This window comes from Dromiciops gliroides, chromosome 5, assembly GCF_019393635.1.
Source record: "Dromiciops gliroides isolate mDroGli1 chromosome 5, mDroGli1.pri, whole genome shotgun sequence".
NCBI classification, from domain to species: domain Eukaryota; kingdom Metazoa; phylum Chordata; class Mammalia; order Microbiotheria; family Microbiotheriidae; genus Dromiciops; species Dromiciops gliroides.
The window spans coordinates 81632463-81656326 of NC_057865.1; the positions used below are offsets into that span (position 1 = coordinate 81632463).

General features: G+C 34.4%; 1 protein-coding gene across 7 annotated transcripts in view; it reads right to left on the bottom strand.

The window, feature by feature from the left end:
- The window catches only part of ZMYND11 (zinc finger MYND-type containing 11), a 142991-nt gene that overhangs the window by 25817 nt on the left and 93310 nt on the right, over positions 1 to 23864 (bottom strand). For 6 of the 7 annotated variants that reach the window (XR_006353213.1, XR_006353214.1, XM_043965825.1 and 3 more), the window contains exon 4: positions 15681 to 15842. Coding sequence is in view for 4 of the 7 variants with exons in the window: in XM_043965825.1 (XP_043821760.1) it covers positions 15681 to 15842 (162 nt within the window). In the remaining 3 variants the exon portion in view is untranslated. Of the gene's footprint in view, positions 1 to 15680; positions 15843 to 21064; positions 21255 to 23864 lie in introns of all 7 variants that reach the window. The other variant, XM_043965829.1, reaches the window with a different exon arrangement.

Consider the following 23864-nt stretch of genomic DNA (forward strand, 5'->3'; position numbering starts at 1 on the left):
TCTTTTCTTCACATGCTTATAGTTTGAAATAACTCTTCCCCCCCCCCCCGAAAACGGTTTGCATCCTTTGAATACTTATCTATTAGGGAATGGCTCAGTCTTATATGTCAATTTCCTATTTATTTTGGATAGCAGAGTTTTACCAGACACACGATGCATATTTTTCCACATTAATTTGTTTCTCTTCTTATTCTGACTGCATTTTATGACCCAAGCTTTTTAGTAGAATAGAAATAAAGACATTTATATTGTCTATAGTGTCTACATCCCTCTAGCTACCCCCATCCACTGTCCTTCCTGTCACAGTCCTGAAAGGTACCTACTTCTTTATCCTTATTTTTTAAAATTATGTATTCTTTAAGGTGGGATTGCTTATTATCCTCTTGGGAGTTTATTGTTCCATGTATGCTTTTCAATCTTATTTTCTGCCAAACATTCTCCTAGTTTTCCCGGAATTTATTGTTGGTTGAATAGGGAGAATCTTTCTCTCAGTGTTTGCATTCTTGTTTTTTTTTTTTGGTTGTTTTAAAAAATTAAATATTAGGTTATAATGTTCATCTGACTCTGGGCCTTCTTGATCTAGTTGTCTCATCGACCTCCTTTTCTGTTTTAAAACCAGCACCAAATAGTTTTAATGATTTGATTTGTAATACAGTTTGAAAAATAGTAATGATAAGCCCAGCTCATTTCTATTTTTTCATAATTTCCCTAGAGATTATAGACATTGCTTCAAAGTGAATCTTGTCAATATTTTGTCTAATTTTATATGATTTCATATTAATCTGTTTGGAATAACCCTAAATCTGTAAATTAGTTTAGTTGGTATTATCTATTAATACCCTTTATCTTTACCATTAAAACACAAATCTTTGACTTCTATATATGCAAATTAAGAAAAAAGCAAGATTCTGTACACTAATTCACTAAACATTATTTGCTTTAATCATTACAAATTTCAATTTTTATTATTGTGGCCTTAAATACCATTTGTTTTTATTTTATTTATTTACAGAAGTCACTTTTACTAACAGGGAAAAAAAGGATAAATGTCTTCTATTGGAGAATTCAGAATACGATTCTTAAATTCTCAACATACTTCTACTTTTTAAAAAAAATGCACAAATTACCATCCTTACTTCAGTGACATCACTGTTTCAGTGCCTAGCACATTGTCTGGCACATGGTAGGCACTCAATAAGCGCATGTCTGGTTGATCACAGTAACTCTGTTCTTTGTCCACATGATCACCTCAAATCTCTCAATCCCCATCTTCTTTCCAGGCCATCACCCCTGTACTAACTACACACTTCTCTCTTTCCACCTTAAATCTACATTGTCGGTTTCTTGAGTCCCTTGTCACTTAACTGTACCACCCATTTCTCTGCCAAGCTTCAGCTCTGGATCACTACTACCATCTACTGCTTTTGCTTATAGTTACAAGTTGCTGAATGAAGCTGAACAAATCATGAAACTGGGCTGACTAATTCTAGTACAAATACAGGGTCATTACTATGGCAAAGGAATCCTTATATACTTTCCTAATTAACTTACTATCTCACTCAATACAGTGGCTCTTTCAAACCTTTTTTCCTTCCCCAACCTTCCCATGCAAGGCTCTTCTTCCCCGCACCTTCTCAGCTGAGAAACTTACTTCATATTTCTCTGAAAAAACTGAGGCCCTTTGCCAAGAGCTCCCTCTTCTCCCCTTGTCTTCATCTCCTCATTCACCCACCTCACATAGTGAGGTGACCCTTCTCCTTGCCAAAGCAAGTCCCTCCACATACACATGGAATTCTGTAATACCCTGTTTACCCCAGCCTCTCTTACCTTTTGGTTGTTTCCCTACAGCCCACAAACATGCACAGAATTACCTTATCAAAAAGATCCTCACTTGGGTCCCATATCTGTCCTCCCTTTTGTGGCTGAACCCTTGGAGAAGGCCATCCCCTGTGTGATTTCTGATCTCATTCATCATTCAGCCAAAATTTTCTCCAAAGTTTTTAATGATCTCTTAATTGCCAAATCTAATGATCTTTTTCCAGCTTTCATCCTTGACTTCTCTGAAGCCCTCTTCTCCTCGATACTCTTGTGGTTTTGGTGATGCTAATCTCTCCAGGTTCTCCTCCTGCTTGATTGCTTCTTCTGTCTCCTTTACTGGGTCTTCATTCAGGTCTGTTAATTGTGGGTGTCCCATAGGGCACTGTCTGGGACCCTGTTTTATTCTCCCTATATACCTGATCATCTCATCAGTTCCCATGAATTCAATTAACATCTTTAAGCTGACGATTCTACAATCTATTTATCCAGCCCTAATTTCTCTGAAGATTCCCAGTCTTGCACCTACACCTGCCTAGTGGACACTGTAAGTGGATGTTACATAGATACGGTATACTCAAATATGCCCCAAACTGTAATAATTATCTTCCTTCACAAACTCTCCCCTCTTTCTAATTTCCCTATTTTTAATTGAAGGAAGTACCATCCACCTAGCCATCTTTCTAGGCTCACTACCTAGTTATACCCTCAACTCCTCATTCTCTCATCTCCTCCCCATACCCTATAATCTGCTGACAAATCCTGTGGATTCCACCTTGCCCCCATTCTTTCCTCCCACACTGCCACCATCTTGATGAAAGCTCTTATCACCTGATTTCTGGGACTATTAGAACAACCTGCTGGTTGGTCTCCCTGCCACATGTCTCTCCCTATTTCAATTTAACTTCCACTCAACTGTCAGAGTGATTTGCCTCAAGCACAAGTCAGAGCATCTATTTAAGTGCTCTACCCAACAAACTTCAGTGCCTCCCCTTAACCTCTAGCATTCAATAGAATCTCTTTGTTTGGTGTTCAAAGATGTTCCTCCTCCCCCAAGCTTTCTAGTGTTCTCAGCATTATTATCTCATAGAATCTTCACTATAACCTTGGGAAGTAGGTGCTATTATTATTACCCCCACTTTATAGATAAGGAAACTGAGGCAAACAGAAGTGAAGTGACTTGTTCAGAGTCACACAGCTAGGAAGTGTTTGAAGCCAGATTTGAATTCAGGTCTTCCTGAATATTCTTTTTTTTTTTTTTTTAGTGAGGCAATTGGGGTTAAGTGACTTGCTGAGGGTCACACAGCTAGTAAGCATTAAGTGTCTGAGGCTGGATTTGAACTCAGGTACTCCTGACTCCAGGGCCGGTGCTCTATCCACTGCACCACCTAGCTGCCCCTTCCTGAATATTCTTAGGAGCATGAACTCACTATTATTTCAATTCCTGAAAATTTTGAATCCATCACTTTAATTTACTACAATGATCTAAATATGATTATATCATAAATCTATATGTAAATATATGCTGGCACTTACTTATGGCAATCTCATACAAGACAAATTTAAAGCAAAACACATATAACATAACAATCTGTGTGACCTCCAGCCTTGAGATTATGATCCTTCTTAGAAAGTTACATATCAATCAAGGTAAAAACACACTCTGTTCTTTAAGGTTCTGAGAATAAAATAATACAAAGGAACTTACTCAAGGATTCTGGCCATATATTCTATTCAACCATTTCCTTCAAATGGAGTGAAAAATTATTTCCCCTTCTGAACTAGTGGAAATAAAGCTCTACCTTCTGGATTCTTTGCTTGATCTTAACTTGTACCAATTTAAACAATTCAAACTACAGGGAACTCTATGGAGTTTTGTGAGAATGAGGCCACTGTGACTATACTTTCAGTATTGGCTAGGCCATTATGTTGCTATACATATACCATCTCCCAAACATGAATTCAGGTGAAGATAGGGACATTTTTTTCTCTTCCAACCCCCAAACATAAACACATGGAGTGTTCTTCTCTGTGAGACTATAGTAAATCTCCTTTTATTTTGTTTCAAAGTCAGAGACTTAGAAAATAGTTAAACCTGACATTTGCCTAAGGTCAAAAATCACAGAAGAACATATACAATATGTAATACATATAATAGAATAAATTGCTTAAGTATATTTAAACTGTATTTTGTTTGAAACTAAAGAAACCATATTAAAACACTTTTGAAACCTTATAGAAAACTACTATTTTAAACTTTAAGATTGGGTGCCATGTAAAAATTCCTTTGTGTCATGATGTAGCTTAAATAAAGGTCTTTTCAATTTCTACTTTCATTTACGATAGAAAACCAAAATCCAGAAGTAACAAAGCCCTGTGCTATATCATTACAATGTTTTAATTCTAATTTTAACACTCCTTTAAAATACCTCAAATGACTGTAAAATGTAAGGCTAAAGCATTACAGAAAGACATTTTTAATTTGACAATTTTGAGATTTACCTCCTTAGAAAACTCATAAAAAAGTCAAATTTATATCATGTAAGCTATGGACATGACTTTCAAAAAAACTAAATAATATCCGTGAAAACTTGATTTTGAATGAGTTTGCAATTTTGTTTTGTTTATAGAAAGGATGCTAGACAAGGCTATTTTTATCTAAGTACAATTCAAAAGGATGACTTAGATTTGGAAACTATGGAAGATGGAAGTAAGAAGATCTGAGTAAGAGAGAATATGTGGCCTCAGGAATGAGAAAAGGAAATAGTCTCCAGTGGAATTAAACTGGTTTTAGTTTCTGAATAGAATGCTTTAACTGCTACCTTCCTTTCTCCTATCCCCAATCTATTAGAACATCATTCTCATGTAACACTTTAAGAAGAATTTTATAACTTATTCTACAAAGTCTAACTTAAATTTCTTGCCAGGAAAACTAAATATAGAGCCTACACTGTAGTGGAAGGTTATGGAAAAAGTCAATTCCTTTCTGTAACTCTCCTAAAAATCATTCCTTAAGTTAGTTTAGGTGGTTAAGTGGTCTTAAGACTCTATCTTCCCACAACAAATAATTAATTTTTATTTTTTAAAAAGAATTCATTTTAATAGACAAAAATTTACAAAAGCAAATTGCAGAGATAAAGTTTCTTGTCTGAAATGATATTAATAGTCTTTCTTTTCAGGTCTTAGTAGATGACATTTTCCAGTACTTAAGTGAGGAAAAACCATAGCTGTACTTTGGAGTTATAGTCTTGCTATTACTTGATACATTTACATAATTTGTACTGTGCAGACAACTAAGGTTAAATGTATGTGCATTTTATGGACAGCTAGGTGGCGCAGATTCAGCTTCCTGAGTTCAAATCTGGCCTCAGATACTTATTAGCTGTGTGAACCTGGGAAAGTCACTTAACCCTGTTTGCCTCAATTTCTTCCTCACAAAATGAGAAGGAAATGGCAAATGACTCCTTTATCTTTGAAAAGAAAATCCCAAACAGGGTCACAAAGAGGGAGATATAGAATTGAAACAACTGAATAACAAATGTGTATTACACTTATATTTCGCAATTTATTTTGTTGAACATGAGTAAACTTTTATTTTCTAGGTTTAATGTCAACCATCCTGATGTATGAACCTATTTATAATTATTTTCCTCTTAATTTTCCCTACTTAAAAATAAAAATGTAAATTAAATTATAACAAAGATAGAAAAATAGGTCTATGATATGGTTACAGTAAAAAATACATTATTACAAACTAAAATAACTTTTACATTAGATTATTTTCTTCCTCAACATTATCTGATGAAAATAACTATTTCTTCTCCCTTCATGTTGGTGATTGGACAGTTTCAGGAAGACAAAAAAATGTGGCTTTCACCATTATATCTCAAAATTAATTAAAAAAATAAGACTGGTATTAGTAGTATTTTCCATATCGTTGGCTCCAAGTAATGCTATTATGATAAATGGCTATTTTAATTACTATGAAAATCCAATGGTGTACATTGGACAATGAAGACTACAAAATGCAGTTTTTTTCCTTCATTCCTACATCAGCAAAGTTTATTACTAAGATTATGTGATTTCTGTTCTTAATCAAGATTTCTCCATTTTATTTTAAAATCTAGTATCTAGTTCCATTCTTGTAATCTTGGATAGCACCCTTTTTAACTGAAAGAACTTAGAGACAGAAAATGGTTTTTATTAAAGGATCCAAAAGATGAGAACACTTAAATGTCAGTCATCACCTTTTCCATCTCTAGTTCCAAGATAAAAGAAGTGTGAAAATTAAAAGAATTTTAAGAATAATTAAAATGATGTTTGGGAAACAATAAGGAGATAATCCATTTAAGCTTACGTAGAACTCTGCTGATGTAGAAATGTGGAGAATAGCATGGTAGAGTAAAAAGAGCATTGGTTGTGTTGTGAGAGAAGCAATCCTGATGCTGATATTTACTATCACCTGTATAACCTTGGATGAGTCAGTTACTTCCTTAAGCATGTTTTCTCATTTGTAAAATCAAATGGTGGACTCAATGGCCTCTGATGTGGATTCCAGTTCTAGATGTTTGATCCTACAGACACTTTCCTCAAGAACCTTACATCATGGCCTCATTGCATTAGACATTAGGCAGAGGACTGAGAACTTAGTCTGGGGCCTGTTGTTAACACTGTACTGTATATATAACCTATAAACCACTTAGGATTTTCAGTTACTTATCTAAAAAAAAATATTACAATGACACAGTGTGGAACAAATTCATGGGTAGAAAACAATGAAAACTTAACAAAAAATTTCATAACTATGCCATCCATATTCTTGTTATTTTTGTTTGCTTATTTTCCTAAGAATCAAGTTTCTTGTAAACACCCCATCCTTTTGGTGAGTTATTTTGGCTCCAGTAGATAATGCCTCCAAAGAGGAAATTGATGCTATAGTATTCTGTTCTATAAAAAGTCAGGCTTTAAGTACCTTTAAACATATTCTTCTCTATCTCTCTATATTTCTGACTAGAAAGAGAATTATAAGAAATGAGATACATGAAACCTTATCTTCTTTTGTAAAATATATAGCTAGCACTCTTACAGATAGAAATCAGTTTAAAATATGTCTTACAAAGAATACGTTTCTTAAAATGCATACTATTCCAACTTCTTTAGCTGACACCTACTTGTTTAAACATTTTGAGGCAACAAGTTTGGGGCCTTTTTTCTTCCATCCTCTTAATATTTTATGTGTAGTCTTAGGTGGATAAATTTTGTTTTTGTAACTTTAAGGAAATTCCAACTAATTTCTTTTTAAAAAAAAAATAAACATTTTTATATGTAGTTTTGAGTTCCAAATTTTGTCCCTCCTTCCCTTCCTCCCCTGAGGCAATAAGCAATCAGATATGAGCTATACATGTGCAATTATATAAAATATTACCATATTAGTCATTTTGTACAAGAAAACTTGAATAAAAGGAAAAAAATGAAAGAAAGTGAAAAACATCATATTTTAGTCTGTGTTCAATCACTATCAGTTCTTTGTTTGGAGGTGGATAGTATATTTCATCATTAGTCCTTTGAGATTGTCTTAGATCATTGTATTGCTGAGAATAGTTATGTCATTCATAATTCTTCATTAAACAATATTGCTGTCTTTGTACACAACATTCTCTTGGTTCTGCTAATTTCACTATACATGAGTTCATACAAGTCTTTCCAGGACTTTCTGAAATCATCCTGCTTGTCATTTTTTATAGCACAATAATAGTCATCATCATCACATACCATAATTTGTTTAGCCATTCCCTAACTGATTGTCATTCCTTTGATTTCCAATTCTTAGCCAACATAAAAAGAACTGCTATAAATATTTTTGTACAAATAGGTATTTTTCCCTTTTGGGGGAGGCCTTTGGTATATAAACCTAGTGGTGGTATTGCTGGATCAAAGGGTATGCACAGTTTTATAACCCTTTGGTCACATCAACTAATTTCTTAACAGTTTTCCCATTTAAATGCAGATTCAAAATTAAGGATTTAAGATTCTTTAAAACCATTTAATTTCTTCTAAATAATTTAAAATCATTTTATTTCTTTTAAATCATTTAAAAATCATCATAAGTTTCTTTACCTAAATCATTTTAGAAAATCTGGGGGTATGGACTGGATGACCCATAGTGATTTGTAAGTTTTTTTCTTCCCAAACTAGGCCTCTGAGGTAGAATGCAGCCCAAGTGAAATCCATGCAAGTAATCCTAACTTGGATTTATGACCATTTATTAATACTATAAAATTTTAATGCGTTATGCTTCACTGTAATCTAAGAATCTCAGATTACTATATAAACCTAATATTACCTTATAGATATTAGACCAATGAAAAATATCTTTTAAATGTAAGGGGTACTCAGTTACAATAAATAATTATTTAAGCAACTGAACACTCAAGTATCACCATTTCCAGTGTACTTTTTTTTGGTGAGGCAATTGGGGTTAAGTGACTTGCCCAGGGTCACACAGCTAGTAAGTGTCAAGTGTCTGAGGCCAGATTTGAACTCAGATACTCCTGAATCCAGGGCCGGTGCTTTATCTACTGCGCCACCTAGCCAACCCCTCCATAGACTTTTAAAAGATTTTTGCTACCTTTTTTCCTTCCACCCTCTTAATATTTATGTGTAAATATTGATCCAAATATCACAATTTCATATAGCATATTGATTTCTTTGACATTTATCCTAGTGTATTATATGGTTACTGGATCTTTACTGGGATCCAACTGCAACTAGACCTTCCTTTAAGAGTTTCTCATGGGGGCACTTACTAGCTGTGTGACCCTGGGCAAGTCACTTAACCCTCATTGCATTTAAAAAAAAAAAAAGAGTCTCTCATAAAAAACTATTGAAGCTTTTTTTGAAGTGGCCACCCCAGTAGTTTGGGTTTATTTCTGTGAAATCTAACTCACCAAAAGATGGAGAGCCAATTCAGCATTCACAGGCTACATTACAATAAAAATCCAGTGAGTTTATAAAATGAAGGCCAAAAAAGAAATCCATAAAAGTAGAAATTTCAAGGTAGAATGTCAAAAAGAGAGATATTTCCTGTGAAAGAATGAATTATTGCAAAAACTGATTTTAAGCTATTAAAAAAACAATTGTTGGGGCAGCTAGGTGGCGTGGTGGATAGAGCACCGGCCCTGGATTCAGAAGGACCTGAGTTCAAATCCGGCCTCAGACACATGACACTTACTAGCTGTGTGACCCTGGGCAAGTCACATAACCCCAATTGCCTCACCAAAACAAACAAACCCCAAACCAAAAAAACCCCACAACCCCCTCCCACAATTATTGGGTATCTATATATCTATATCCCTATCTCTCTCTCTCTCTACACACACACACACACACACACACACACACACACACACACACACACACACACACACACACACATAAACTTTGACCTGCTCTTTTTTGAGGGAAGGGTTGAAGAAATTTCTTTTCCCTCATGAAGGTAGTAAATAAGAAACATACACCCGCTGCATACATATATAAGATCATCCTATAATGTATATTTAAAATATTCATACACTACTTTTTAACACTCATGTTTTACAAAAACTTGAATTCCAAATTTTCTCTATCCCTCCCCCCTCCCTAAGAGGGCAAGCAATTTGATATAGATTATATGACATATTTTAAAACATTCGAGGGAGCTGGATGTACAAGATAAAGCTGCTTGAATTGAATTAATTCACACAACTGACAAACTGGTAATAACCCTCTGATTTTCCCCCTCTCACTTTCTTAACTTTCTTGAGTTTAGCTTTCTCATCATTTAACTGCCCTCTCCAAAATCATCAATAATTTCTTAATTGCCAAATCTAATGGTCTTTTCTCAATCCTTATTCTTCAAGGCCTCTCTCCAGCCTTTGACACTACTGTTCATCTTCTCCTTGATTTTTCTTATTGTGACTATGTGTTCTCCTACTTGTCTGACCACTTCTCAGTGTCCTTTGCTGGATCTTTATACAGGTCATTCTCATTAACAACGGGCACCGAACCACCCCCCTCTCCTGCCCCTGTCTTGGGCTTCCTTATCTTCTCCCTCTATATTGTGGTAAAAAGTTTTAACAGTCGGTTAGATAATGGAGAGATGCCAGTTTTTTTAGGACCACCCTTTTGGGGAGGAGACCAACAGCATGAGCTACGCACACCAGTCCACCTGCGACGCAGGCCAGACTGCCTGCTGAGCTTTTTCCTGTTCTGCTGGTCTCCTGACTACGCTGCATAGACGGTCTCTCTCTCCCCAAAGGTGGCCTTCGGCTTTTGGTGAGTTTTATACGGAATATAGACTAAGTCTAGACTTAAGACGATTTGTATTGTGTTTCTAATTTCCTATCCTTCTAATCAACATCACCTTGTGACTACCATATAATAAAGGTCTATCTAGAAAACCAGAAGCTTCTTCCATTTACTAGTCTGGGAGATAAATTAAGGGAAAGGTTAAGTAGGGGAGATTTATGATCTAATATCCAATTTTAATCTCACAATATGTGGTAATCTCATCAGCTCCCATGGATTCAACTATTATTTTTATGCAGATAACTCTAAGACTTATTTATCTAACCTTAATCTCTCTTAACCTAGTTTCACATCTCCTACCATCTCTTATATATCATGAACTACAGAATGTCCTATAGTCAACATATCTAAAACTGAACTACTTATCTTTTCCCAAGCTTTCCCTTCTTACTTTTCCAATTATTATGAAGGGCACCACCATAATTTCAGTCACTCAGGCTCACAACCTAGGTGTTGTTATGGACTCCTTACTCTCCCAAGTTGTCCGCCCCTGTTACTTAATCACTTGCTAAATGATGAACTTTCTACTTTTTTTGTTGTTGTCATTTAGTCATGTCCAACTCTTTGTGACCCCATTTGGGGTTTTCTTGGCAGAGATATTGGAATAGTTTGTCATTTCCTTCTCTAGCTCATTTTACAGTTAAGGAAAGTGAGATAAACAAGGTCAAATGATTTGTTCAGGGTCACAAAGCCAGTAAGTGTCTGAGGCCAGATTTAAACCCAGGAAGACAAATTTTCTTGACTCCAGGCCTGGCACTCTATCTAATGTGTCACCCAGCTGCCTTCTACTTTGTAGCATCTCTTATATATGCTACTTTTTCTGATATTCAACCAACCTGGTAGAAGTGCTCATGATCAATCAATCAATTGATTGATTGGTTAATTAATTACAATAACCTTCTGGTTGCTCTGCCTGCCTTAAATTTCTCTCCATTCCAATACATCCTTCACTCAGCTGATGAATTTATCTTTGACCATGTCATCACCCATCTTTCCTGCCCTGCCCTAACCCATACAATAGATTACAGTCATTCTCTTATTATCTCCTGGGAAAATATAAAATCTCCTGTTTGGCTTTTAAAGCTGTCCCTCATGCTTGTAATTCCATTACCCCATATATCTGCTTCCTGGCTTGCTTCAAATCCCACCTAAAATCTCACCTTCTACAAGAATCCTTGGTGATTTAAAGAAGCCTTTGTCCTTTCCCTTTTAGAAGGGAAAAGGGAGCTGGTACCTTTCCTCTGTGATTATCTTCAAATTATCTTGTATTTATCTTGTTTGTTTATAGTTGCTGCATGCTGTCTCCTCCATAAGACTGTGGATTTGTTGAGAGCAAGGACTGGTTATTGTCTTTCTTTGTATTTCCAGCACTTAATATAGTGCTTAGCATCCAGTAAGCATTTAATAAATGCTTATTGACTGAGTGATCTTAGCAACATTATAAGGACAATATTTATATGCAAATGAACTACTGTCACATGATCTCAAAATAAATTGCTATTACATGATTTCTTCAAAATATTTATCAAGCATAATTCACTTTCATCTTATTCAGAATCATTTCAGTGTTAATTATTATTTTCCTTAAGCAGAATGCTTTTTTCTTTTTGCATTAAACATTCAGCACCTTCTCTTGTCCTCACTACAAAAGCTAATTTATCTTCATTGAAAGAACTCCAGGGTTTCACTTCACACCCTGGAAATTGGCAGAGATGACAAAAAATGGCAGAAATCAATATTGTAAGGGTTGTGAAAAGATAGGCATACTAAAACATTGCTGGTACACTGGTGGAGTCATGAAATTGCATAATCATTCTGGAAGGTAATTTGGAATTATGAAAATTACAGTGACTAAAATGTCCATACCCTTTGTCCATTACTGTGCTTATATACTAAGGAATCCACCAATAAGGAAAGTCCTAATATACTCCAAAATATTCTAGAGCAGGTTTTTTGTTTGTTTGTTTGTTTGTGATAGCAAAGGACTGGAAACAAAGTTGCTTATTGAATGGGGAATGGCTAACAAACTGAGGTACATGAATGTAATGAAATATTACTGTGCTGTAAGAAATGATGATGCGTGTGATGAATATAGAGAAGAACAGAAAGATCTCTATGAACTGATGCAGAGTGAAGCAAGCAGAGCCAAGAAAAAATATATACAGAATTATGATAGTGTAAATGGACAGAACCATATACCAAAATATCAAAAGTGAACAAAACAAAATTATAAAGATCAAGTGGGACCCAAAGGAAGAGAGATTAGAGGACACTCCCAACCCACCCCTTCCTAGAGCTGGAAGATCCATAGATGTTACACAGTGAACAGATTTTCAGAGCTTTTCAGGGTATTAATCAGTTGTACTGATTTTTCCCCTTCTTTTTCTTTTCTTTCTTTGGTCTTTAAAAAATATGATTTGTTATACAGGCTGGCTCTCTGAGACAGGGAGGGGGACAGGGAGACATACAAGGGTTAACTATGATAATATATAAAACAGAAGACATCAATAAAAACTTTTTTTTAAAAAAAGGAAAGAATTTCCTTCACCAGTCCAATAGAAAAAAGCTATTCTGTATAAGAACCAAGTTCATAGGTTTCACAGTTCTCAAACAAGTGTCTTTTCTATAGTTCTCCATTTTTAAAGTCATTGTATATTATTAGATTATATATATTTTAAAAAGCTTAATTCTGAAGTTTGTATACTTAATTTTTAAGATGAAATTCTTCATCCTAGAAAATGTTTAAATATTTTATACACATGCACACATATATGTATAAAATAATTCTTCATAGAAAAATAAAAATTTCTGTGATTACCATTTTGTAATATCAATATGGCACCATTCCCCCTTCTCTACCAAAAATGTTTCTCTCTCAAAAAATGTAATCTGTGAATTACAAAAGAAATATTTAGCTCAAAGTTTTTGTTTCCAATTGCAAAACTTCAGTCTATAAGATACTGAAAAATTTCTTGGCTGTAAAAAGAGAAGAAATGGTAGAAGAGAAATAACATGGAAACTTCACAAAAATCTCAGGTTTGAAAGACACCTCAGATATCATTCAGTCAAATTTATATCTGAACAGGAATTTTCTCTATAATATAATCCTAATACATCATCTAACTAACTAGCTAACTTTACACCATTTAACAAGATCTATGTGAGATAGTGAATGAACTAGTGAGTAAAAACAATTATTCAAGCCACAAAAAAGACTAGTTAGCATTCACAGGGAACTGAATGAAAACTTTTAATAACTGATTTTAATGGAAGTCATGAGCAAATGTCTTCAGAAATAACTGAGTATATGGGGACAAGAGGGGTATATGGACAGATGGACACAGTGGCATGGTAGAGAAAAAAGTAGTCAAAGGACTCAGTTTGAATCCTGGATGTGCCATTTGTCACTTGTATAACCCTGTCACTTGTTGGAGTTTCCATTGCCCATCTATAAAATGAAGGGATAAGGCCTCTAAGGTCCGTTTTCAGCTCCAAAGCTATGATTCTATGCAACTGCTTGATCTCTCTGGGTCTCAGTTTCATAATATGTAAATTGAGAGTGTTGGATTAGATGACCCCAAGGTCTCTTTCAGCTCTAAATAATTGTTAATATGGGATATAAGACATCTTGAATGGAATTTTAAAAACAAATCAGAATTAAAAGCTTTGTAATTCACTACATTTTACTGAAAATTATTTGGCTACTAAAATTAGTCAAAAATAACTTTATATGTTCAAAACATTAGCTCACTGGGCTTTTTGGTTTGTAAAAAAAAGCATGGTTGTCCTAACAACCCCATGTGGTAGGAAGTGAAAGATTATCTATAATGTAAAGATAAGGAAATTGAAACTTAGAAGTTAAGTGACATGGGGCAGCTAGGTGGCGCAGTAGATAGAGCACCGGCCCTGGAATCAGGAGGACCTGAGTTCAAATCTGACCTCAGACACTTGGTACTTACTAGCTGTGTGACCCTGGGCAAGTCACTTAACCCCAATCGGAAGAAGAAGAAGAAAGAAGAAAGAAGAAAGAAGGAAGAAGGAAGAAGAAGAAGAAGTTAAGTGACTTGTATGAGTCAGAACAGGGGTTGGAATTCAGGTCCTTTTCACTCTAAGCTTAGGGCTCTTAGTGCTAGTGACTTCTTTAAGATTTTCAGTTTCCTTTGCTAAAGCTCTGGAGTATTATTAATACAAAATACTCTGAACTGAGATACAATTTTCATTATTGACAGTCTTGCTTGTCTTCCCTTAATTTGACTATCTTAGGAACCTTCATTCCTATTTATATCAGGATGACAGCCTGAAGAGAATGAAATATGAAATATAACCATATCTATGAAAGTAAACATGCTTTAATGCTGGTACTGTCTAATTAATATGAATATACATACCACTGGTTGAAACAACTACTTTGTTGGACAGATATATTCACAATAACAGGGAGAGAACTAGAAGGGACTTCAAAGGGCATCTAATGGATCCCCCTCTAAAAAACTCTGGGCCAGGGAGGTTAGGTAACCTGAGCATATGTATAGACTTGGGCCACTTAAAAATGATGACATACGAACACTTCTGTAAGCAATAAATCCTTGTAAATATTTATTTTCCACATGACTTACTTTGTTATACTATTTAAACTGCATTGCAATGTCAATAAGATAATACACAGGGATTCAAAGATGGAAAATACTAAAAGAATAAAAAAACACAGAGTTACCTAATAGAGTCAATAAAACATATGGAAGTGCAACACAAGTAATCTGGGTAATCTACAAACTGCTAAATGTTTTAGTATACTGAATAACCATGAACAGTTCAGGTATCAGCCAAAAACATTCTTTAAATTTTAATTGATAACAATCACATGTCACCCTTATGCCCACTTAGCATTATATAGTAGGCATTTTTTAATGGGGTTGGGGGAAATAAATAAAATGAATTGTGAACACTATTTATTTTTACCTACCTCTTAAGAAAACCCCTCCAATCCTCAACATCAATTGTTCCTCCCCTGCTACCATCCTCAAGATAAAAATGTAAAGAAAAGAAGCTAACTCAAGATCTAACACAAATAAATAGATGTAGATAAAAAAGGGCAGAATGAAAACAAAGATAAAGTATTCTGCTTTTGAGAATGCGTCTTGTTAGTATGTTTCTTTGAATGGCAGAGATTTTGAAGTTCAGAATCAAATCAAATACTTATGGAAGATAATCTGGGAGGACACAACACTCACTGGGCCCCAAAGGCCATCCATTCTTGAGCTGCGGCAAATAGCAAGCAGATTTAGAGTAAGAGAAGGCAGTGCACAGTTGAAGATGGATGACCGCTCATGGTCAAAACCCTAGAATACTCTGTGTCCAGAAATATCCACATCTTTACTTTTTTTGCATTTAATAGCATTTTAATAGGTAATTTATCATTATTTTATTCATTAATCTAGCCAGACCATCTGAGACACTTTAATGTAGATATCAATGAAGTCGACCTTTTAAACAGCACATTAAAGCTCAGGGATACTTACCCTGCAAACTGGACATTGCCAGTGGCTACTGCTGTCTCTAAGCCTGAACTCATCAGATAAACACTTGGAATGATAAACACGAAAACACAGGTCACATATCAATACCTCTCCAGGCAAATGGCATTCAAAACAATACCAGTCATGATTTTCTGTTTCCCAGTCCTACAAAAAACAAAAACAAAACTTGGTGTAATATTTTGTTGATATCTGCAACAATAAGGAATAAAATTAAAATTTTGAAGTCCTTTAGTAAAAATAATATAAACACCTGAATGTTTACTATATTTGATTTATATTAATTTTTTAAATCTAGCATCTTAAAGGACTTCAGTAATTCTTAAAAATGCTGCCCTAAACATTATCAATGAAGATAAAATTTCAAAACCAATCTAAATATAATTTATATCCAAAGCTATAAAATAAGCTACCATCCAAATTTTATATAATCAATGATCAATATGTTAATGATTATTAATTTATTAACTTATAAATTAATTCATCAACAATTAATTTAATGAATGAATTTAAATAAATATCCTAAAACATCTTCCATGAAAGTGATCTTCCTCCAGTGTTGGTCTCACCACATCATCTCACCTACTCAATAAACTCCAATCACTTCTTATCACTTCCAACATCAAAATACAAAATGCTTTGGCATTCAAAGCCCTCAGTCCCAACCTTTTCAGTCTTCTTACACTTTACGCTAAACCACATACTCTTTGTTTGTTTGTTTGTTTTATTTTTTGTGGGGCAATGGGGGTTAAGTGACTTGCCCAGGGTCACACAGCTAGCAAGTGTCAAGTGTCTGAGGCCGCATTTGAACTCAGGTACTCCTGAATCCAGGGCTGGTGCTCTATCCACTTCGCCACCTAGCTGCCCCCAGAGGCTTCATTTTAATGAACTATTAAATTTGTTAAGCATCTAGAACACTGCAGAGCTCCAAAAAATGATAATCGGTGATAAATTACAATCTTCACTATTTTCTTTCATGACATTAGAATTATTTTATTTAAATAACTACCATTAACTAGCAAATATGGCTTTGATTATGTCATCAAATTCTGAATCTGAATTTGAAGGAATACAGTTAAAAAAACTAAAACTAAAAGTTTACCAAAATGCATGTTAAAAAGTAGCCATTTTTAGGGCCGAGTCTTACTATGGATATTCCTGGATGCAAATAAATATAATTGTTAGTACACAGATGTTCTCTGCATTTTCTTTCCATCTAGTCTTTTCACTTTTTACAAATATTGCTCCAAGTCACCACAATTAGCACTACGCCTTCTAGAACAACAAGATTTGATAAATTTTCCACAAACCACATTTCTGATAAGAGTGCCAGCATCTAAATTAAAGAATGTAATTCAAAATCTTAATAACCTCAAACATTTCTGAGCTACTAATATTATGACTTTACTTACATTTACTAACAAAACTAACAAGGTAACATGAATATTATTATTCACTTAGATAGTAAAGAGATTTATACCTTGCATCAAGAAAAATTAATCAAGGAATAATCTGGCTTGGTAATTAGAACTTGAATAGCTGGCTGGCACAAATTAACATTCTCTTTTAAGGGTTACTACAGTGACAATGTGTGGACAGTCTTTATTTCATTTTCCTTGAAACCATAGAAATGGTATATAACCTCGTCAGATAAGTAAAGAAAATAGTTTTTTAGTAAACTCTTGCTAGTTTCCATTCCATAAACAACTGCTTGCAATTGAAGTTTCTGTGCAGATGTTTTGCTAAATTTATTTTTTTTTCAAAATCTGAAACATCATCATAATATTCATGGTGGTTTAGATACCTTATTTGATTTTGGCATCATATATTTGGCTTAGTATAAGCAACAGAGCATTGTGATCTCACATCATTTACACATTTTTCAATTTTTTAAATCCAGAAGTGATTTTCATAAAATAATCAAAATAGCAGTCAGTAGAACTCAGGTTACTTAATGGAAAGTAGAACTCAGGCTACTTAAGAGAAAAAAAAAGTTGTTCCCTAAAAATAACATGTTTCATGTTATCAATTAAATAACATGTTTCTATTATAGAACATACCTAGTTTTAGACCCTATTTTTCTTGATAATACAAAATTAAAGTGTGATAGTCAAGATATACTAAAATAGGATAGTTCAAAATTGGGCAAATATGTATTAATTTGTCTATTTTATATATCTTTCATTCTGTTGCCAAAGTGATTTGCTCCAAGCATGGGTCTGATCAGGTTGCTTCTCAATAAAATCTAAGAGTTTCCTATTACTCTAGGACCAAATTTCAATTCCTAGCCATGCTGATCTCTGCACTGTTTCCCTCCCTGGTCTAGCTCACTAGCTCACATGTATTACTCATACATGGCAGTCCAATTGCTGTCTTGGGTCTCTGTCCTGGTTATCCTCTTTGACTGGCATGCATCACCCCCTGGTCTCTGCCTCCTAGAATCCCTCTGAAGCCTTTCCTTACCTACTATGCATTTATTGTGTATGAATTCTGCATCTATTCCTTTTTTATATGTTGTTCCCTTAGTTCCTTTAGAGCAAGGACCATTTGAGTTTTGTCTTTATATGCCCAACACAGCACAATATCTGGCACATAGTAGGTACTATAGAAATGGTTGTTGATTGATTAATAGAGATATTTCATGTAAGGGTCTAACTGCCTCCTGGCAAACTGTATGGCCTAAAGTCTATCTACAATCTCAACATAACTGAAAATATACTGTAAGATTTTCCAAAAGTGTTGATTCTTCATATAAGAAACACACAAATTCTACTAAATGGAAAAAGAAATCAATATGTGTAATCTGAATAGAGATACTTATATATCTTACAGAAGAAAAGAGTTATTTAAATAACAAAATCTGAATACTAATGTTCAGGCCTAAAATTCAACACATGTAAATACAGTTGAGTTGTATTTTCTGTGTATTCCACCAGATGTCATCAGCTGCTCCATAACTTGGTTAAAAGAAACCCAGAAAAGCAAAGCATGAAGTAACTTGCTTTCATTTGTAAAAGAGCAGACAGGAATACTGTCCTTCAAACCCGGAAAGAAGGTGATAATAGCAGGGTTTTAAGAAATTACTCTAGATCTAATGATCAAAACTATCCTTATAAAAGGCAGAAATGTATAGGGTAAATAAAGAAATTCAGGACACACTCCCAGAATGCCAAAGGAGCTCCCTTGTCTTGGGCTGTTGTGCTGAAGAAAGCCTTCCTAGTATAGGATTTTTAAGGTATAGACAAAAAAATTTCTTTCCTACATTCTACAAAATTCTGCTAGGCAACACAATATATACAAGGTTACAAAGGAATTTATAAATGGAAAATGTACAATATTGGTATAAAATTTCTACTACAAATTTAAGTAGATTACTTAATATTTTTATTTTCCTATATTTTAAACTATCATTCATAAAAAGACAATAGTATGCAAACAAATATCAATAGTAGTTTAAAAGGAATTAAGCTAGTCTCATGAATGTAAAAATTAAGATTTTTTTCTAACCCTTTAGCGATGTTAGAAAAACATATTGACCAACATTTATTTTCATTGTAAAAGTGAATGTGTTTAAAAAAAGAAAGAAAAAACTTCAATGAAAAGAAAATGAGTCTTAAAGGGCTAAAACTTGCCCTAGCAGGACTAAATACAAATAGAGCCAATGGAGTTTGAAAGTGAACTCAGCACTTCAACACAAGTTTGTAATATATAAGGATTAAAAATTTCCATAATTCAGCAGCAGCCTAGATACTTAAATCTGTTAGTGTGTCATAAAGCTAACAATTGACCACAATGCACAAAGGACTGATTACCAATTTGTAAAACCATCTATCCTCTTTATGGTAATCCTTTACATCTCCCTAACATTTTAAAGTCAGGAGTCTTAAGTGGAAAAAGTTTAAGAAGCCCTGGTCTAAAGAACTGAGGGGTTAAGTGTCTAATCCAGGATCATGGTAATTTTGTGAGAAGCAAGACATGAATCCAGGTCTTCATGTTTCCAAACCTGGTCTATTTTTCACTCATATTCACAATATAAAAAATTAGATCTCCATAGTTTACCGTTTGGTTTTTACTTTTGTATTAGCATATTCAATTTGTCATGAAAGTACATGAATCTGATAAAAAATATTTCTAACTATGCTATCAGAGATATAGAATCTAGAAAGGGACAGGAATAATCTAGACATGCCCTGAAAAGAGAGGCAGTGCATCACAACCTTAAACCATTTTACAAAACATAATGGAACTTCTTGTCAAAGAAAGAACAATTTTAATAAGAATGAAAATCATAATATCATATAGCAGTAGTATAACATCTACTATGTTCCAGGCACCATGCTAAGCAGTTTACAAATATTATCTCATTTGATTTTAATGTATAAAGGAAATACTTAATCACTAATAGATCATGATGAATTTCTTTGTAACTGATAAAGGTAATGGATATTTTAAAGGAGCATGGGATTTTACATAACTAATATGAACAAGGTGAAATACTTGAAAAAAAAAGTCTTAGGGACAACAGTTTTAACTTCCAGGACACTTAACATGTATTCTAGATCTAGTATAAATGTCATGGAAAACACGTTAAGTAAAGTAAATTAATACAAAAAAGAAAGGCATTTTCTTAAAATTGTCACTGTATCAAACTAACTATATAACTGTAGGGACAAAATGGAAAAGGGAGAACAAAATTGAAATTAGTTTTCCCCTTTAACAATGTTCTCCAAAAGAAAGCTAAGGGGACCACTTCTTGCCACAACCTTATATTTATTTTGCAGAACAAGGTTCTTAACACCAATTCAATATCAAATCCAAATGATGATATATGAAGTAGCTGAAGCTCCAAAAGTATAAATAAATTGAACTTGTTTACACAACAAATCTATATGGGGTGAAAGGACAATATTTATCACTAGTAAAAAAATGCAAAATGAGTTTTTGTAAATGCTTCACTATAATTTTGATTTAGCCCACTTATCTCCAAACATGAAGTTTTTACTTCATTAAAAAAAAAAACAAAACAAAAACCTTGGGGCAGCTAGGTGGTGCAGTGGATAGAACACCAGCCCTGGAGTCAGGAGTACCTGAGTTCAAATCCGGCCTTAGACACTTAACACTTACTAGCTGTGTGACCCTGGGCAAGTCAATTAACCCCAATTGCCTTACTAAAAAAACAAATACAAACAACCCCCCCCCCAAAAAAAAACCTTATAGTGATCCAACCGTAATCAACTACAATTAAAAAGAAAAATAAGACTGTGATAAATTCTAACTTTAAAGCAAAAGAATAAAGAATTAATCTCACCATTTCATTTAAAAAGTAGCTATATATATTTGGTGTTAAAATAGTATGAAATTCTGCTTACCAGGCAATACAAACAGGATTGAGTGGAAAGAAAGTATTCAAATTGAAGTAGAAGAACTTAACAGCCAAGACCTGAGTTCAAGTTTCCAGTTTCTCTTGAATCATAAGCAGCAAAACAAACTGGTGGAAGCATTCCAACAGAAAATGTAAGCTACATTCCCTGTATTGTATTATTTTTGTAGTGACATCAACTACGGAAGAAGAAACAAGAGACCCTGAGTTCAGGTTTGGCAGGTAAGTAAATGGGGAAATTGGTCAATTTACATTTTGATCAATTTCAAAATTAACATTCAAAATGAATTTTGTTTTCTGATTTCTACTTTGCTTAATAACAGATCAATAAAACTGCTGCAAAATTGCAGGCTGTACTCTGGACTGTAACAATACAGTGGTCATCAAATAGATGATATTAACTATACTGAGTCCCAGATCCAGTCAGTTAAAACATGTTATAACAGTGAGTGGTCAAATTCAAATTGGCTCATCTTATATATTATCTTACACAATAGTATAAGGAAGTCTCATTGCCCATAGATGGTAAAAATTTAATATTTTCATTTTGGACTCAGAAATGGAGTTCTAATTTTTTTTTTTAACAGAAATAGCTACTTGAAAGAAAGCCCTTAATTTAGATAAACCCTGCTAATGATGGGAAATTCTGCCCAAGGAATAATCTCATTAACTGAATGGCTGATATGGTATCACTTTGTGAGATGGCAGGCAACAGGGTTTTAAGAAAAAAAATAGTAACACTAGCTAGTATTTATAAAATAGTATTGTAAGGTTAGCAAAGTCCTTTGTAGATCTCATTTTATCCTCATTAAAAATCCTGAGAGGAACATTGTACACAGTATCATCAACATTGTGTGTTGATCTACTGTGATGGACTATATTCTTCTCACCAATGCAATGGTACAGAAGAGTTCCAGGGAACTCATGATAGAAGAGGATCTCCAAATCCAGGAAAAAAAAAACAAAAAAAACCCCCCAAAACTGTGGAGTATAGATGCTGAATGAACCAAACTATTTCTTTTGTTTTTGGTGCTATTGTTTTTCTATTTTGAGGTTTTTCGTCATTGCTGATTTTTCTCTTTTAACATGACTAATGCAGAAATATGTTTAATGTTATTATGTCTCTGTGTGTGTGTGTGTGTGTGTGTGTGTGTATGTGTGTGTGTATAAAACCTATATCAGATTACCTACTGTCTAGGGGAGGGCGGAGGGAGGGAAAAAATCTGAAATCGGAAAGCTTGTATAAACAAAAGTTGAGAACTATCTTTACATGTAATGGGGAAAAAAAATAAAATACTTTATTAAAAAAAATCCTGAGAGGGAGAAGGAAATTGAGGCAGGCAGAGGTTAAATCACTTATCTGAGGGTCAATGAGCTAGTAAGAGTCTGAGGCCAGATTTGAACTCATTTTCCTGACTCCAGGTCTGGTACTCTATCCACTGCAGGTTCCCTTCTTCTCTTTAGGTGAAAAACTTCTAGCTGCAGATGACCAGGTGATATACCGGAATGTCACTACTCTGCAAAGCTTATGAGATAAATTGTAGCATAACTCATAAGAGGAAAAAAAAGGCAGGTTGCTGCAGTAGGTAAAAGCGGATTGTGAACTCTTCACTGTTAGCATCCCCAAACTCTCAATACTGATACACCAAAGGAAGAGACAACAACTCAGAAGATGCTATTAAGTAGATGATTATTGCTGACTAGGTGACAAAAATCTGACTGCCAAATCCCTTGTGTGTATCTTAGGTAATGGGGTAGCATGGCTGGTACATTATACTCCTTCTGGGAATACAACAGAGCACAGAGTGCAAAGTATCTCAAGATACAGGAGACACACCTAGGAGAAACTGAACTCTGGTTGTGCTGCTCTGTTGGGACCAAGTCCAATCCATATTTTCTCTTTTCATCTATCAAGATGTATATAGATGGTACAGTGAGGGCTAGTTTCAAGTACCAGTAGCGGAGAGCTCTGATTATCCCTACTTTTATGTGCTGACTATGGGCAGCTCTAGCATGAGAGAGAGGTTAATGCTAGAGCAGTACTCAAGGCTATTGTTTACATCTGCTCACTTTCTACAGTGCTCAGCAGCACTGCCTTCTCTTCCTGCTAAAGCATCAGATGAAGAACAACGGTAATTTAATTCTAAATTCCTAACTCTTCAGTCTTTACCAATATAATGATCTAAAAAGTGATATTTAACTTTCAATTCTCCTTAGATTGTTTTTAATCCTTACAAAAGATAATGTCAAGCAATACCAGACTAGAAATGATTCCTCATAGCGAACCTGTCCCTATAAGAAACAGGTGGTGTGTACAGGCTTACATGTCAATGACATTTTTAGTACATATCAGTATTTTTGAAAAAACAGCAAATATTTACAAAAAGCCTTAAGATTTCAAAGTGTTTTACATAAATTACCTCATTTGATTCTCACAACCATCTTGTGAGCGAATACAGGCATTATAATTCTCATTTTATAGATGGGGAAACTGAGGCTAAGAGAAATTAAGTAACTTGCTCATGATCATACAGTTCACAAGTATCAGTGACAAGATTCAAACCTAGATCTTTCTCTCAATCTACTATGCCATACAGTTTAACCCCCCCTCAAACTGGTATGTTGGAGGGGAGCTTTTAATAAACATTACAGAAAGTAGATGCCCATTAACTAGAGAATGGTTACACTAATTGTGGTACATGAAAGTAATGGGATAAAACTGTGCTGTAAGAAATGATGCTTATGGAATAGCTTGGAAAAACGTCAATGAACTGATACAAAGGGAAGTA